General features: G+C 36.2%; 1 protein-coding gene across 2 annotated transcripts in view; it reads right to left on the bottom strand.

The window, feature by feature from the left end:
• SATB2 (SATB homeobox 2) overlaps nt 1–15688 on the bottom strand; it is a 176292-nt gene that overhangs the window by 108437 nt on the left and 52167 nt on the right. For both annotated transcript variants that reach the window (XM_058187821.1, XM_058187829.1), the window contains exons 4-5: nt 4032–4158; nt 3259–3382 (exon numbers count right to left, since the gene is read on the bottom strand). In XM_058187821.1, coding sequence (XP_058043804.1) covers nt 3259–3382; nt 4032–4158 — 251 coding nt within the window. The remainder of the gene's footprint in view (nt 1–3258; nt 3383–4031; nt 4159–15688) is intronic.

Raw genomic sequence — 15688 nt, 5'->3', positions numbered from 1 at the left:
GAAAATATTTAAGAACTAATATAACAATGCTAGAGTCCTGAATGTTTAGAATATTACTGATTGCATCATTTGCTGAAAAGATTATGTCTTATCTTGCTTCTCTTCTTCCTCTTCTTCTTCCCTGCCCATAAAGGTATATCATAGTCTCACCTTTACTGACACATTGTGCCTTGTGTATGACAAATTGAGAGAAGATATGTGCCATTTTTATTGGGAACATGTTGATCCTACTGCTTTGGTACACAGTTTTATAAAGTTTTATTTAAAACAGGGATGGACATTTTCAGAGACTATCAGATACAGGTAGTCTTCACTTAACAATGGTAACTTGGACTGGCAACTCTGTTGCTAAGCAACATGGTTGTAAAGTATCTTGTCATGGGACCATGCTGACTTCTGACGGCAGTTGCAACAATTCAAACTGTGCCTTCATTAAACAAATCCCACACAATAGTTAGACATGACAGCACACAATCACCACTGACCTACTACCAGCTTTTCCATTGATTTTGCTTGTCAGAAATTGACAATGAAGGTAGCAAATGGCAATCATATGACCTTGGGACATTGCAACTATGATCATGTGTCTGTGGGTATACTGTAACAGCCAAAATGAATTAGTCATTGGTTTCCTTGCTCAGCACCATCATAACTTTGAATTATCACTAAATGAGTGATTGTTATAGTTACTGGACTATCTGTAACTATAATTTCCTCGTTCTAGCCTTGAGACAATAGAGGTTCTTCAACATAATTGTGCATGATCACCGTTGAAAAAGAATGTACTAAGCTTGAAAAAAAAGTATGACTATCATACTCAATAGAAAGTCAGGTTTGTATTAAAATGCCGTATTTATTTAAGAATACAGATATGCCTAATATGAAATTTCACAGCATTTAAAATTTCAATTTTAATTTTCAATCTTTCAAGTTATTTCACTATGCCAAATGTAAACTTTTCTTTTTGGCAAGTGAAACTATTTTAATTCATTTTTTAGCACAGAATAAAAACAATAAAATTAAGCCCCCAATAAATTTATATTGTTCAAACTTCCCATTACAACTTTAAGAAACTGTATTTTATTTTTTGTATAATTTAAAAATTAAGAACAAAAAGTTAATTTTGAAAATGGATGTCCAAAGTGCAACTGCCCAAAAAACAATTTGAAATAATTCAGAAAGAAGAACTGGAGATAAAACTGTAACTCATATCTTTGTATAATTTTTTTAATGATCACATCTAGAATATCATGTCATGTTTTGATCAATCACAGCCACTGTAATCACTATACAAGGTTATTGCACATTTAATCAAACTAAAGAAAAGAACAACTGAAATTATTGGTAGGTTGTAGCACTCCTGTGAGGGAGATAATGTTTATCGATATTTTTTGACCTAAGCAACTTTCATATGCAGGAATCAATTTTCAGAATTTTTAGTAATAGCCAAACTAATGCAGAAATTCTTGGAGTTGAGGTCCACAGAACTAGAAACCAACCAAATTGAAACTATGGTTTAAAGCAAAGGCAAGTAAGAAGAGAAACTACATAAAGGTACAAAAAAACTATGCAAAGTATAGAAAAGGCAAACAAGAGAAGTTTCTTTTTTTCCCAATGAAATAAAACCAAGGGATGAAGAATAAAATGTACTTTTATTCAACACACACTTAAATTACAGAATTTTGCTATTTTCTGGGATAGTGATATATGCCAATTTATACAACTTTAGGGAGAGACTAAATTAATGAAAGGCTTGTTATCAATGGCTGCCAGTCTTGATGACTGTATATTAGTTCCTGATTAGAGAGTTTACAGTGTAAAATGGCTATTGCTCTGCTGTCTATACTTATAGACTGCGCAAATATCCTCAGCTGAATACTGTGTTATGTAGAATGCTGGAGTCAGAGAAGTTTTGGAGAGATTCTACTGTGTTTTTATATTATTATCTATTGCTACTGCCAACAATATAGGGATGGATAGCCTTAATCTGTCCTCATATATCCTCAGAAACACAATGTGTATTTTTTGTTTGTTTGTAATGTTTTAATGGACCACAGACAAATTGATTAAATAAATATGCACTTGAACTGAATATGTTAAATAGAAAAGAAATGTGTCTCTAGGATACGATGTGCTGTTGATCTAACGAGAGGAAAAAGCCCTTTGAAACAGAAAAAAATAAATAAACACTTTATTCTGAAATACTCCCAATGCCTATTGTTTGAGAAGAACCAGCCTAAGCAATCCTAAATTGTTTAACAATAGGATTGTGCAAAGCATTTGAAAAAAATATTTAGTGTGAATGAAGCATTTCTCTCAGAATTCCTACAGAAGTTGTGTTTTTTGCACAAATCGCACAACTCCTAGAAAAGAGTTCCTCGTCATCTCATATTCTTGTGTATGCGTGGTCATTTCACTTTATAGAGGGTTCTTTGGAAATGTTATTTGTGCACACACAGATAACTGAGAACACCTTTTGAAGCATAAGCCTTGCAAGTTTAAAGAATGGTGTTTCATTCATACTAATATGCATTGTGAAGCATCTCCTTCAAATGCTTTGCATTGTCCTACTCAAGAACATCTCCACTGTATTTTTCCTCTTTGAGTTTCACCGTTCGAAAGAAAACATCAAAAAATGCAAGAACATTCCTCAAACATTACGCTCAATATTCAATAAGACAGACTTTAAAAAGGTATCTCAAAATACCTTATTTGCTAATCCTTAAATGCTGACAAATGAACTTTTTAATTTTTATTTTAACATTGAAACGTTAAAATAACATACTTTTTATTTTTATTTTAACATTCAAATAATAGTGTTTTGTGTATCAGCTTGCTAAATAATGAAGACATATAAGCAAAGATGTACCTGGAATTGAATTTTGATTTATAAATGTGTAACAGAACTAACTTGCGCTTTTTATTCATTTTTGGATGCTTGGAACATTCGAGTTTTTGTATCTTAGAATATACTAAATATTGATAGCTTTATCTAATAGAGGCATGTGCATCTCAACTGAGTATATAGTGTAATAACGCAGAAAAAGAAAGGTAAAATGCAGAACAGGCATCGCAAACACGATGGTATCCCTCTCAAATTTTCAGCTTCTTATCTTGTCATTCTTCTATAATACTTGTCAATGATCTTGCATTCACAGGAAAACTATAATTGCAGAGATTTTTTTTCTATATTTATTCTTTCATACTATATTGCATTTTATAGACTGTAGTTCCTCTGCTACCAATAGAGGCACTGACCTGGGAAAGAGGGCATTCTTTGGCTAACGTGCTCTGATTCATCTCTTTGAGCAATTCCTTTAAGGCATTGCGGACTGTGGCATGGTTCCACTGTTCTGCTGGCAAATCTTCTAGCTTTGAACAACTGCAAAGACAGAAAACACGAGAATAGACAGATGGGGAAGTGCTGCATGCAAACATAGCTGTTTACATGGAAAAGCTATGTCACTCTTTAAAACCAAACACAACGAAGAACAGGACATTCATATTTTATATGTCATTCTTTTATATCGCTTAGAAATTTCTTCCAGTTACAATCTAGAATCTAGGAAGATTTGAACATAAATAACTAAATACAGTACTGAGCGAATATTTATGTTGCCTATCATGGGCTGAATAAGTTCTCAACAATTGTACTTTAGCAGATTGCAACATAAGGAAAAGAGCCTTTGAGCCCAACATTTAATCCTGAATTTCTGGTTAAAATCTCAAAACCTTTAAAAACTATTTATTTCTCAGGTATCATGTGAAAACTTTTAATCAGGCTTTATAGAATTATTGTACCTGTGGAAAATTCTCTTTTAAAGACAGACTACCTTAGCCTGTGTTCTAATATCTAGTTAAAATATCACCCAGTAAGAGCTGCCAGTTACAATGCCCTTCTTATAGTGTGCTTCCCACTTCAAAATGAGCTGAGAAATTAATGAAGATAGCATGTGTTAATCTCAGTAGTAATGGTGTGATTGACAGAACAACTCAGGATTAAAAAAGGGCAGATGTTCAATAGTGCCCACCTTTGTAATTGAATTTTCAGTGTCACAACATGATAGACATCTTGTAACATGTCAGCTACTGTTGCATCAGGTGCATCTGTCATATAAGTTAAAGGAAGAGGATTCCATTTCCCAAGTTTGATTATTCCTGCAAACCAACAAAATATGAAATAATCATAAATACATATGTATCTATACATTTATATCCAAGCCTATATCTAGGAAGTTTATCAATTATTTTATATTTATTACAATAGCAGAATGAAAATTTATTGTAAGTATGGAGAGTCTACAGTTCGGCAGCTTGTAAATCTAATTTTATAACCTTGAAAAGTCCTATAAATATATAATTTTGGTTTTGAATTAAAAAGAACCTAAAAAGTACTGACTCTTCATGTTTAATATAATATACTACATTGATTGATAGTGGCTCTCTGAGCTACTTGAGAACAACAACAGAATCTAGTTTAATTTATGTTGTTATATACTAGGCCTATACTAGACCTATGAAATGCTTTAGATTCAAACTCCATAAAAAAGCATGCCACTTTTCTGGGGTACAAAAGTAGTGTCTGTTTGCAAGACAGATGTGATATTTGTGCTTCCATTCATTCTGGAGCATCTTTATGGAAACAAATCAAAAGTGTCAAATAGCCCTACCTAACATAATCCTTTAGAACAGGTTACTAAACATTTGCTGGACCAGAACTGTTATGGAAAGGCTGCTACAAAGAAGTATTTATTGCTTGACACAGAATGCCTAAAACATATCACAAAGAGAACAGAAATGTTAAAAACATGCCATTGTTTCGGTATTAAGAATTCACAATCTGGTGCTAAACATGCTGCAGTATAAATAGAGCCTATACTCTTATCATGCATTATAATGTACAAAGCTCATTCGCTGTACCATATGTCTTCAGAGCTGGCTCTTTATGTTATATTCCCCTTGCCAACAAAAATGTTGCTTCTCTTAAAGGGATAATTTCTAGAGGTTATGTAATTACAGATCACAAAAACATCTCAGACCTACTTTTGATACTTACTTGGGAGTAAAAATAACTGGAGATGTAATATGTACTATATTTACTTTATATTTATTATAATTGATTGAATATGAAAAGTTAGAAATGGATAACAAGGACACTAAACCTTCTCTCGGGTCAAACCTAAGTTATGCTCAAACAATACTCTAGAGTAGTATAATTCGGTGTGGTGTGTGAATTCAGTATGATTAGTTTATGGTTTGATCATTAGATCTACCCATAAAAGCAAGTGGGACCTTAAATAGTTCAAATGAAATTTTAGAAAATTGCCTCAACCTTTCAAAATGCTAGAATGTTTCATCAGGCAAGATAGCTAGTTCAGGAGTCAAAAATATGGTTGATAATGGAGACATGTCAACCAAGTTACACTGAGAACCAATGAAAAATCTTGAGACAAATAAATAGGATCTTATAAAGCACAGTTTTTCAATTTTTTTCAAGTGACAGAATGTGTTAAAAGAATTCCTGGGATCTCTGTTCAACAGGCAAAACTCTAGCGTTAGAAAATTGGCTGCATACAAGTTAGCTCCCCCCACCTTTTTTTTTCTTTTGTCCTTGGTCTCCCCCTCAAATTTTGAAACACAGTTTGAAAAATCCTATTATAAGAAACAGACAGTATTAGACTGCAATTGTGCTACTAACATGGTTGTCTCTACTTTCTTAAAAATGAAGAAATTGTCCTGGCAAACAGTCCAGAAACACAGGTGTTACCATAACGCTCAATGCTTTTGCACATAAACACCTGCTGCAAGTCCTTTTTGTTACAGTGCTGCAGACATGCACTTTTTTTTAAGCGTTATTAGTTATGGATGAACACTTCTTAGCTCTCTTTGATATTCAGTTTTGTCTAGCTCCAATATCCTGCTATTTTTGAAAATAATTATACCGGGAGAAAGACACCATATTCTTTCTTAGGAAAATCCATGCAGAGCATGTTCAAGGTAAAAACTGATATGTGAAATATCAAGTCATTATTCTTCTTGTTTGCCTACTGTCCCCAAACTTAACATCTGACCTTCCTGGATATTGCTTGCAAAATTGTACTGTAGGTATTATTACATGAAGTAGCTTCATGTAATACTTTGAAAATATGGCTAGAAACTCTCGCTTAAAGTAGAAAGAGGAAAATAAAATATTGATTCTTCTTAGGGAACAGCCAGATACCCACATTGAAGTGCAAACCATTAATTCTTAACCTGCCAGAAAAATAAGATGACACAGAATTTGATTCTCCAACAACCTCTCAATAAAGGGGTTGTCAGGTGGTGTTGTCGTTATAATGCAGGAGAAGTTAAGGAATGTAATTTGTACATTTCTCTTTTTGTAATGGAAAAAAAGAAAGAGCTGATACAAAGACAATGTCAGATAAAGGAAACCTGAGTCTGAGACAAAACGGTAACCAGACAAAGCTTCTCAGACAAGATGCTCCTTAGATCTCACAAATTGGTTTCCTAATCTGGTCTACTTCAAAGGGCTGACACCTTCTCATGAAGCATCAACTGCCAACAAGAAAATCAAACCCAAATCACTCTTACTAACTTAGGGTGAGCTGGTACTAGGCAAGTGTAAACAAGTTTAGTCATCTGTCAACTTGTTGAAACAGGCTATTTCTGAACACAGGTTCAATGTTCAAAAGAATGTTAAACTCATGTCCAAAAAATAGGTTGACAGGTTCAAAGCAGCATAAAGGAACACAGAATCAATTGGAAAACTCTCCCTACAACTTCACCTTGTGCCTTTCCTCTGCCTCTAACCAGCCAGAAATGTAGACATGGGGTACTGTCAAGTTTTCTTGATAAATTAATTGGAAATAGGCACCATAGGCATTCATGCAGACAAAAGCTTCTGACAAATAGAATTTGTAGAAAATCTAATGAAACGATTGATTGTAGTGACTGCTATAACCACCTGTCTCCAAACATTTCTGCCCACCCAGTATATTCAGGCAGAGTGAGTGTATTCCAGGTCCCCTCAATTAAATGTTGCCATCTTGTGGGACTGAGGAAGCATGTTTTCTCTGTGTCCAGCCCACTGAAATAACATCTCCCCATAGATACAGAGGTTACAGAAGCCACAGCTGGATTAAAATGTTTGTGCAGTCCCTGTCATGTTTTCAGACACTTTTCTACAGATAGTCCTTGACTTACAACTAGACATTTAACAACCATTCAAAATTACAAGAGACTTTTAAAAAGCTACTTACAAACAAGTCCTTGAAGTTATGACTGCCACACCACTCCCATAGACATGTGATTGAATTTCAAGTGCTTAGCAACAGGCTCACATTGAGGACAATTTGCAACATCATGCAATCACATGACTATGATTTGCAATGTTTTTTGCCAGTTTTAGCAAAAAAATGCCTATTCAGAAAAATGGATTTGCAAAACAAATATGTGATTGTACATGTTTACAGTTGTAAAATCAAATTGATCACATAACACAGGGGTGTCAAACTCGCTGCCCTCAGGAGAGATGCATCATGTGCTGGCCATACCCACCCCCAGTTTAGCGAAGGGGGAAAGTTGCAATACGTCACATGACGACAACATGTCATCTCGAGTTTGACATACCTGACATAACACCTCAATTTATAACAACTTACAACTAAAATTCCTATCTTCATTGTAGTCATAACTCAAGGGCTAAGTGTACTGTTGTCTTTTTTCCCAATTTGTAGGCTGAAGCAATAGAAAATCCACCTGTTAAGGAGAATCACTTTCAATTAAGCAGAGAACATGTGCGACTTTTGTACACAGCAAAACTATGTGACATGGCTCACATTATTTCAAAATAATCCATTTTTATTTAATTTTCATTTCAAAAAAAATTGGGTATCAGATAGAAAGACTATTGAAACATCAAGTCCTAATGCAAATAGTCCTGAAGAAAAATGGTTCGTCTATTTATAATGTGTGTAAACTATACCTATATTTGAGAAACGTGCATTAGAAATACAAAAGGGCCTCTGGTGGCTCAACAGACTAATGCAGTCTGTTATTAACAGCAGCTGCTTGCAATTACTGCAGGATTAAGTCCCACCAGGCCCAAGGTTGACTCAGCCTTCCATCCTTTATAAGGTAGGTAAAATGAGGACCCAGATTGTTGGGGACAATAAGTTGACTTTGTATATAATATACAAATGGATGAAGACTATTGCTTGACATAGTGTAAGCCGCCCTGAGTCTTCAGAGAAGGGCGGGATATAAATGCAAATTTAAAAAAAAGTTACTCCAACCTTTTTTAAAAAGAAATCTCTCAAATTAGAATAGGAGTAGAATGAAGCAGACTGAATTAATGGAAAACATAAAAACCAAGCAGTCAGAGTTGACGTACCTAATGCATAGTTGTACCTAACAGATATTTCTGAAAAGCAAAATACTTGGTTTATCAATTTAAAAATCAAAGGAAACTATGGCTAATGGAAGAGAGGGTACATGAACGTAAAAGCAACAGTAGATGACATTGGCTTACACTGCATTTGAATTACCCATCACAAAGAATTTATAAGTCAAAAGAATACAAATATTGTTCTCAAGACAAACCTAAAAGTCAGAGTCAAGTCACAGCACAGACAGAATATGTGAAACAAATTAGCTCCAGATAGACAAAGGAATGAGACAAAGCTGTATGTTCTCCGCTTATCTATTCAACTTATATGTTGAAAATACATTAAGAGAAGCTGGATTGGAAGAAGATGAGTGAAGTTTTAAAAATGGACATGGACAGGTTGTTGGGGCGGTTGAATGCCACCACATGTTTACTGGACCCGTGCCCCTTCTGGCTGGTGCTGGCCACGCAGGAGGTGACACGAGGCTGGCTCCAGGGGATTATTAACGCTTCTTTGATGGAAGGGGTTTTCCCTGACGCCTTGAAAGAGGCGGTGGTGAGACCCCTCCTCAAGAAGCCTTCCCTGGACCCAGCTGTTTTGGGAAATTATCGTCCGGTCTCCAACCTTCGCTTTGTGGCGAAGATTGTAGTGAGTGTGGTGGCACGTCAATTACCCCAATACCTGGATGAATCTGTCTATCTAGACCCGTTCCAGTCCGGCTTTCGGCCTGGATACAGTACGGAGACGGCTTTGGTCGCGTTGGTTGATGATCTCTGGAGGGCCAGGGACAGGGGTTATTCCTCTGCCCTGGTCCTATTAGAACTCTCAGCGGCTTTTGATACCATCGACCATGGTATCCTGCTGCACCGGTTAGGGAGTTTGGGAGTGGGAGGCACCGTTTATCGGTGGTTCTCCTCCTATCTCTCTGACCGGTCGCAGACAGTGTTGGCAGGGGGGCAGAGATCGACCGCGAGGCCCCTCACATGTGGGTTGCCGCAGGGGTCGATTCTCTCGCCTCTCCTGTTCAACATCTATATGAAGCCGCTGGGTGAGGTCATCAATGACTTTGGGGTGAGGTACCAACTGTACACTGATGACACGCAGCTGTACTTCTCCACCCCAGGCCACCCCAACGAAGCTATTGAAGTGCTGTCCCGTTGTCTGGAAGCCGTACGGGTCTGGAAGGGGAGAAACAGGCTCAAGCTCAATCCCTCCAAGACGGAGTGGCTGTGGATGCCGGCACCCCGGTACAGTCAGCTGCAGCCGCGGCTGGCTGTTGGGGGCGAATCATTGGCCCCAGTGGAAAGGGTGCGCAACTTGGGCATTCTCCTGGATGGGCGGTTGTCTTTTGAAGATCACCTGACGACCGTCTCCAGGAGAGCTTTTTATCAGGTTCGCCTGGTTTGCCAGTTGCGCCCCTTCCTTGACCGGGATGCCCTATGCACGGTCACTCATGCTCTGGTTACCTCTCGCTTGGATTACTGCAATGCTCTCTACATGGGGCTCCCCTTGAAGAGCACCTGGAGGCTCCAGTTGGTTCAGAATGCAGCTGCGCGGGTGATAGAGGGAGCCGCATGTGGCTCCATGTAACACCACTCCTGCGCAGACTGAACTGGCTACCTGTGGTCTTTTGGGTGCACTTCAAGGTTTGGTGACTACCTTTAAAGCACTCCATGGTTTAGGGCCAGGGTACTTACGGGACCGCCTGCTGTTACCGAATGCCTCCCACCGACCTGTACGCTCGCACAGAGAGGGACTCCTCAGGGTGCCGTCTGCCAAGCAATGTCGGCTGGCGGCCCCTAGGGGAAGGGCCTTCTCTGTGGGGGCTCCCACCCTTTGGAACGAACTTCCCCCTGGACTTCGTCAACTGCCGGACCTTCGGACCTTCCGCCGTGAGCTGAAGACCTATCTGTTTATTCGCGCAGGACTCGCATAGGATTTTAATAGTTTTAATATTTGATATAATTTTATAAATTTTATGGGGTTTTATCATTTTAATGTTTTAATTCGGCCATATGTCTAATAAGTTTTTTAATTTCATTGTTTTATTTGTATATTATTGTCATTTTATCTTGGCTGTAAACCGCCCTGAGTCCTTCGGGAGAAGGGCGGTATAAAAAATCCAATAAATAAATAAATAAATAAATAAATAAATAAATAAATAAATAAATAAATAAATAAATAAATAAATAAATAAAATGAAGGAAGAAACATCAATAACCTGTACTATGCTTATGACACTAATGCTGAAAATGCAAAGGAACTACAAGGCCTACTAATAAAAGGAGCATAGTGAAAAAATAAGATTATTTTTTTTAAAAAAACCAAACAAATGACAATAAGTACAACAACAACCCTTAAAATTGATATTTCCTTGATTAAGATATTGAAATGGTAGACAGCTTCTGCCTTTTAGGATCAATAATTAAGAGTAAAAGAACAAGCAGTCAAGAAATATATTGCAAACTAGCAGTTGGCATGTAGGCCATAAAGAAAATTGAAAAAGTGGTTCAGACAGCTTGATGTGTTTATACCTACAAATATCGAAATAGTGCAAATAGTGGCATTCTCCAGTCTACGGAAATGAACACTGGACGTTATAGAAGCAGGTTAAGTTTAAACAGTTTAAAAACATTTTTGAACTTTTGGTTTTGGGGAAGATTCCTCAGAATATTGTGGCCAGCCAAGAAATAAATTGTTCATCAAATAAATCAACCCACTTGAGCCACAAATAACCAATCTGAAATAATCTCACTTCAGACACTTTATGCAAAGACCTTGTTCTGAGGCTCTGATCCTGCAAAAGGTGGAAGGAAGGAAAGAGGACAATAAGTAACAAGATGGATAGACTCAGTTACAATAAAGATAAATGCACCATTGAAAGACATGAAAGATGAAGTTAGAGACCAATCATCACCAAAAAAAATATCTACATAATCACTAGGAGTTAGCCGTAATTTGATGGCAAATAATCAATGCAAACCTTCATTCAAAGAGCTACAATAAAGAGCATGAAAATTTGCTCAGGTGCAGAATTAATTTTGTTGCATGCATAATTTTCTTGTCTGTTTTTTTCCCCTACTTTCAGAAAATGCTGCATGGACAGAAATTTGATTCCTCTTGAAAAATGTGTCCAGTTCAAGAAATAAAAATTCTGACTGAAATAGTCTTAATTTGAACTCTTTGATTTTCAATCTTAGGCCTGAAGGAATATTCAAGAAGAAATATATAGAATGATATTCAGCTCTGAAATGTTTGGTAATTATACAAAAAATTATTTAGAGTGTATCACAAATCATTTCACATGAAAACATTTGCCTCAGCATTTGAAAACCCATAATGGGGCAGTTGAACAAGTTCTTGGTGTTGTTCTATTATGTGTTTTATCACTACTTCATTGTTTATAATATTTTATATTATTTAAATGTATTTTTATTTCTACAAGCAACCTGTAGATTCAATACAAGACAGATACTTTTATGTCAATATATTTCAAGTAGACTCTACAATACATTATCTATCAGCTGTAGCAGGTTGCTAAATGGCTATTCAACTTTGGCAAATCAGAAACAAACACCTACTTATAGTTCCCACATTGTTGTGTTCTCTTAATAAGGACAGTATTGTAATAAAAACATGCAAAACTATTACTTTCACTGATGAAAATGGAAGCCAGTAAACATTATCTTGAGAATCTATTTTCCTTACTGCTTTGTATCAACCATATACAAAAGAACTTATTTAAATATACCAAACAGATTGCCTTGTAATTTTATATACTGTACGAGTTTTGCATTTTGTTGCAAGAACATTAGTCTTATGTAATAGATGCTGTTTCACATTTGGGAAATATTATGCCAAAGCCTAAACTTAGATTAGATTAGTTTAATATAAGCATTAAAGAACTAGCAAAATTAATTAAAAAAAACTCTATGTAGAAAACACAATTAAATAACATTTTCTGATTGATTATTTTAGAAGCAGTTATTTAATTTCAAAGCCTTTTTTCTTTAAAAAAATAAATAAAGGGGACGCAATATTGGCCTAGATATAAAGGCAATGCAACTGATATTTCATATATTGAGACTTTTCTAGACTTTAAACAAAATACCAAAAGAAACTTCTTTCCTTTTCCTCTTTTTAATAATAAACAGGATAACCTTCATATATTAGTTTTCCAAAAGAGTGATATTTTTGGTAAAAACATGCTTTGAAATTAATTATTTTATATAGCATGTCTCAAAAGAAAGCATTGCCAAAATCTAGATCTGAAACAGAAAGAGGCAAGTCTGGTAAATGAGTTTCACTAAGAGTTCAAAGCTATAATAAGCCTCCAACTTTCCTGCTTTGATTAATCAGTATTTAATGAATGAAGGGTAAAGAAGTCTAATTTATTTTATGTTTTCATGTCTCCATGACATGGGCAGACTTGAAAATAATCCTTTTAATTTATGCCCATATGAGAAACCAATGTAAGGAGTAGAGTCCGCCCCTAACTATAGAAAAAAACTCGACACACTAGACAAATTTTACTCTGCTAATATAAACTATTGTGCTTAGCCTTAATGGAACTCAGAACATGTTTAAATGTTTAAAACTAGACTACAGAAAAGCTCTAGTTTGCTATTTTTAATAGTAGGCCTCAAATTGTAATTATATCAATTTTGGACACATTTGACTGTCCTTGCAAGGGAATTTCCAGGCATTTTGCAGTATTATTCATGAATGTGCAGAATGTATTAAGTCTGCAAAACATCAACTCCAAATGCTTTAGAACTCAAAACTACATTTTCAAGCATCTTGTTCTCAAACAGAACACCTGCGTTTTGAGAGTTTGCTCTGGGAGAAATTCCAGTTGCTTCCAGCAGCTGCATTTTAGGTGTTGCATGCCATTCCAGATATCTGTTGCTATTGGCCAAGTCTGAGCAGAGGTTGGAGAATAGAAGGAATAGAACTCATCAAAACCAGTAGAGCTGTTCTGGACCTAACTACTTTTTGTGAAAGACAAAAAAAGGACTCCTAGAAGGAATCTGAAATTGGGTTGGATTCACATTTTTTTATTGGATACACTGCTTTGCAGGCCATAGGAATGGGTGGGGGGATTGACTTGGCTTTGAAGGAATGAAGTAGGATGGGTGTATAGAGCAGAAAGAAAGGGGTAAGCCTCCTACCAATGCAATTATTCTTGTCTTGCTTTGCAAATCAGCCCTGTAAGGTTTAAAAAAACATTTTCTTGTCCCACACTGCAAGAACTCATGCTCCAAAAAAATATACCCCAGCTCAGAAATGTACATTGGTTTGCTCTTTCTAAGTGGCAAGGACAAAACAGGATTACACAAATCTTACCACATCCACAAATTATCCACTGGACACACTGGGAAGAGCAATTAAACCAGCAGTTAAGGTTGATGCAGGTTGCTTATGCCGCACTAAACCTCCTTTAAAATGCAACCGGTAAGGACAAGGCCTATGTTTTTTCATCATATTCATCCAAGGCTCAGGTATCTTTCATGTCTCATTTGCCCTCCCATCTTTTTTTGTGCCACATAATATGTGCAAAAATGACTCACTGGCAAATATAACATGCCACTAAGTGTTTATTTTAAAAAAAGACATTTGTATTACTTTTCCTGAACCACGTAAATAAGATGAACACATTCTAAAAACATTAAGAAAATGTTGAGTGTTATCAAAGATATGCATAATTCTATTTCACTGGCAGTAAGAAGCAAAAGGGGCAGATGAAGAGTCCTAACACAATGAGAAAATGCATGTTTTGCTGTGCAGAGCATCCAAGTTTATCCCCAGTTCAGTTAATAAGACTGAATAGCTTCTTTCAACTCATGCCTTGGGAAGCTTCTATCAAACTGCCAGTCATTATTAACTGCTCAAACAGAGCAGTGAATCAGCTTAGGCCCAATGCTCAATAGTTTAGTCTTACAAGAAAAGGCCATAAGTTCATACACTTGTTTTTCCTCCATCCTGTAAAAAGATTGGAAGATTGATTTTCAGACAAGCAGTCTATCATGTCCGTAGCAAATTACAGATTAGAAGCGTGGTTCAAGATAATCAAAATAGTCATTTGAATTGCTCTACTTTCTTCTTTTAAAATAGTACAGCTATTTCTATTCAATAATTAAGTGCTGATGACTGAGACTACTTCTTTCCTCCTTCTATTCCTGTTCTTCTTATGTAGTAGATCCTTTGACTAAAAACCACAAGAATTCTGTTGGCATCTTTTCCAACTGACCTATTATTTTAAAAGGCAAAAATTTTCATGAGCTGCACCTCACTTCATCAGTTTCAGCAGTTCATTAACTGATTGTATCTGATGAAATGAACTCATCATTTCAACTCATACTTTCTAATAGAATGTGCTAATAGGAAAAAGTCCTACTAGGCTCCTGATTTCTTTTGCCATAGTCTAACACAGCTCTCCTCCTATAACATCCTTTGATTGTAACTTTGCAAGCGGCACTCTCATACTACTGATCCTTATAAACTTCTTCTAGGAATCTTTTTGACAAAATTTTACAACATAACGGTTTTTAATCAATGAATAACTATGTTCTGTCAGCCTGAAGCTAGTGGATATATTTTTATGCATAAAAGATTTGAGGAAGGAAACGTTACAGAGGAAACAGACACTATATATGTTACATTAGCCACACTTTATTCTATCTCCACACCCTGACTCACTTGGTAATGTCTATTAATATAAAACATATGACATAATGTCATCACTCTTTCTGTTCCTATTAGCCACAGCCAGTGAAATAAAGCAGGGATACATACTGATGTCATATAATGCATTTTAGATTTATTAGATGCTACAGAAGTGTAGCATATGTGCCACTCTCGTAACATCCGATTCCAGAAAGGCCTATTGTGCTCTCAAAAAGCAAACAAATACAAGAAAGATAAAACCTCAGATAGGAGATCCAAAATAAAAATGTGTTGGGTACCATACTTGCATGGGTGAATTAGAATAGAATTAGAATAGAATTAGAATGGAATGGAATGGAAAGGAAAGGAATAGTTGGAAGGGACCTTGGAGGTCTTCTAGTCCAACCCCCTGCTCAGGCAAGAACGCTATACTATTTCAGAAAAATAGTTGTCCAATCTCTTCTTAAAAATTTCCACTGTTGGAGCATTCACAACTTCCAGAGGTAAATTGTTCCAATGATTAACTATTCTAACTGTCAGGAAATTTCTTCTTAGTTCTAAATTGCTTCTCTCCTTGATTAATTTCCATCCATTGCTTCTTGTCCTGCCCTCAGGTGCTTTGGAGATGTTGAAGT

Source organism: Ahaetulla prasina, chromosome 1 (assembly GCF_028640845.1).
Source record: "Ahaetulla prasina isolate Xishuangbanna chromosome 1, ASM2864084v1, whole genome shotgun sequence".
Classification (NCBI taxonomy): domain Eukaryota; kingdom Metazoa; phylum Chordata; class Lepidosauria; order Squamata; family Colubridae; genus Ahaetulla; species Ahaetulla prasina.
Note: the sequence above shows the minus strand (reverse complement) of the source record. Positions and strands in the feature narration are given on the sequence as shown.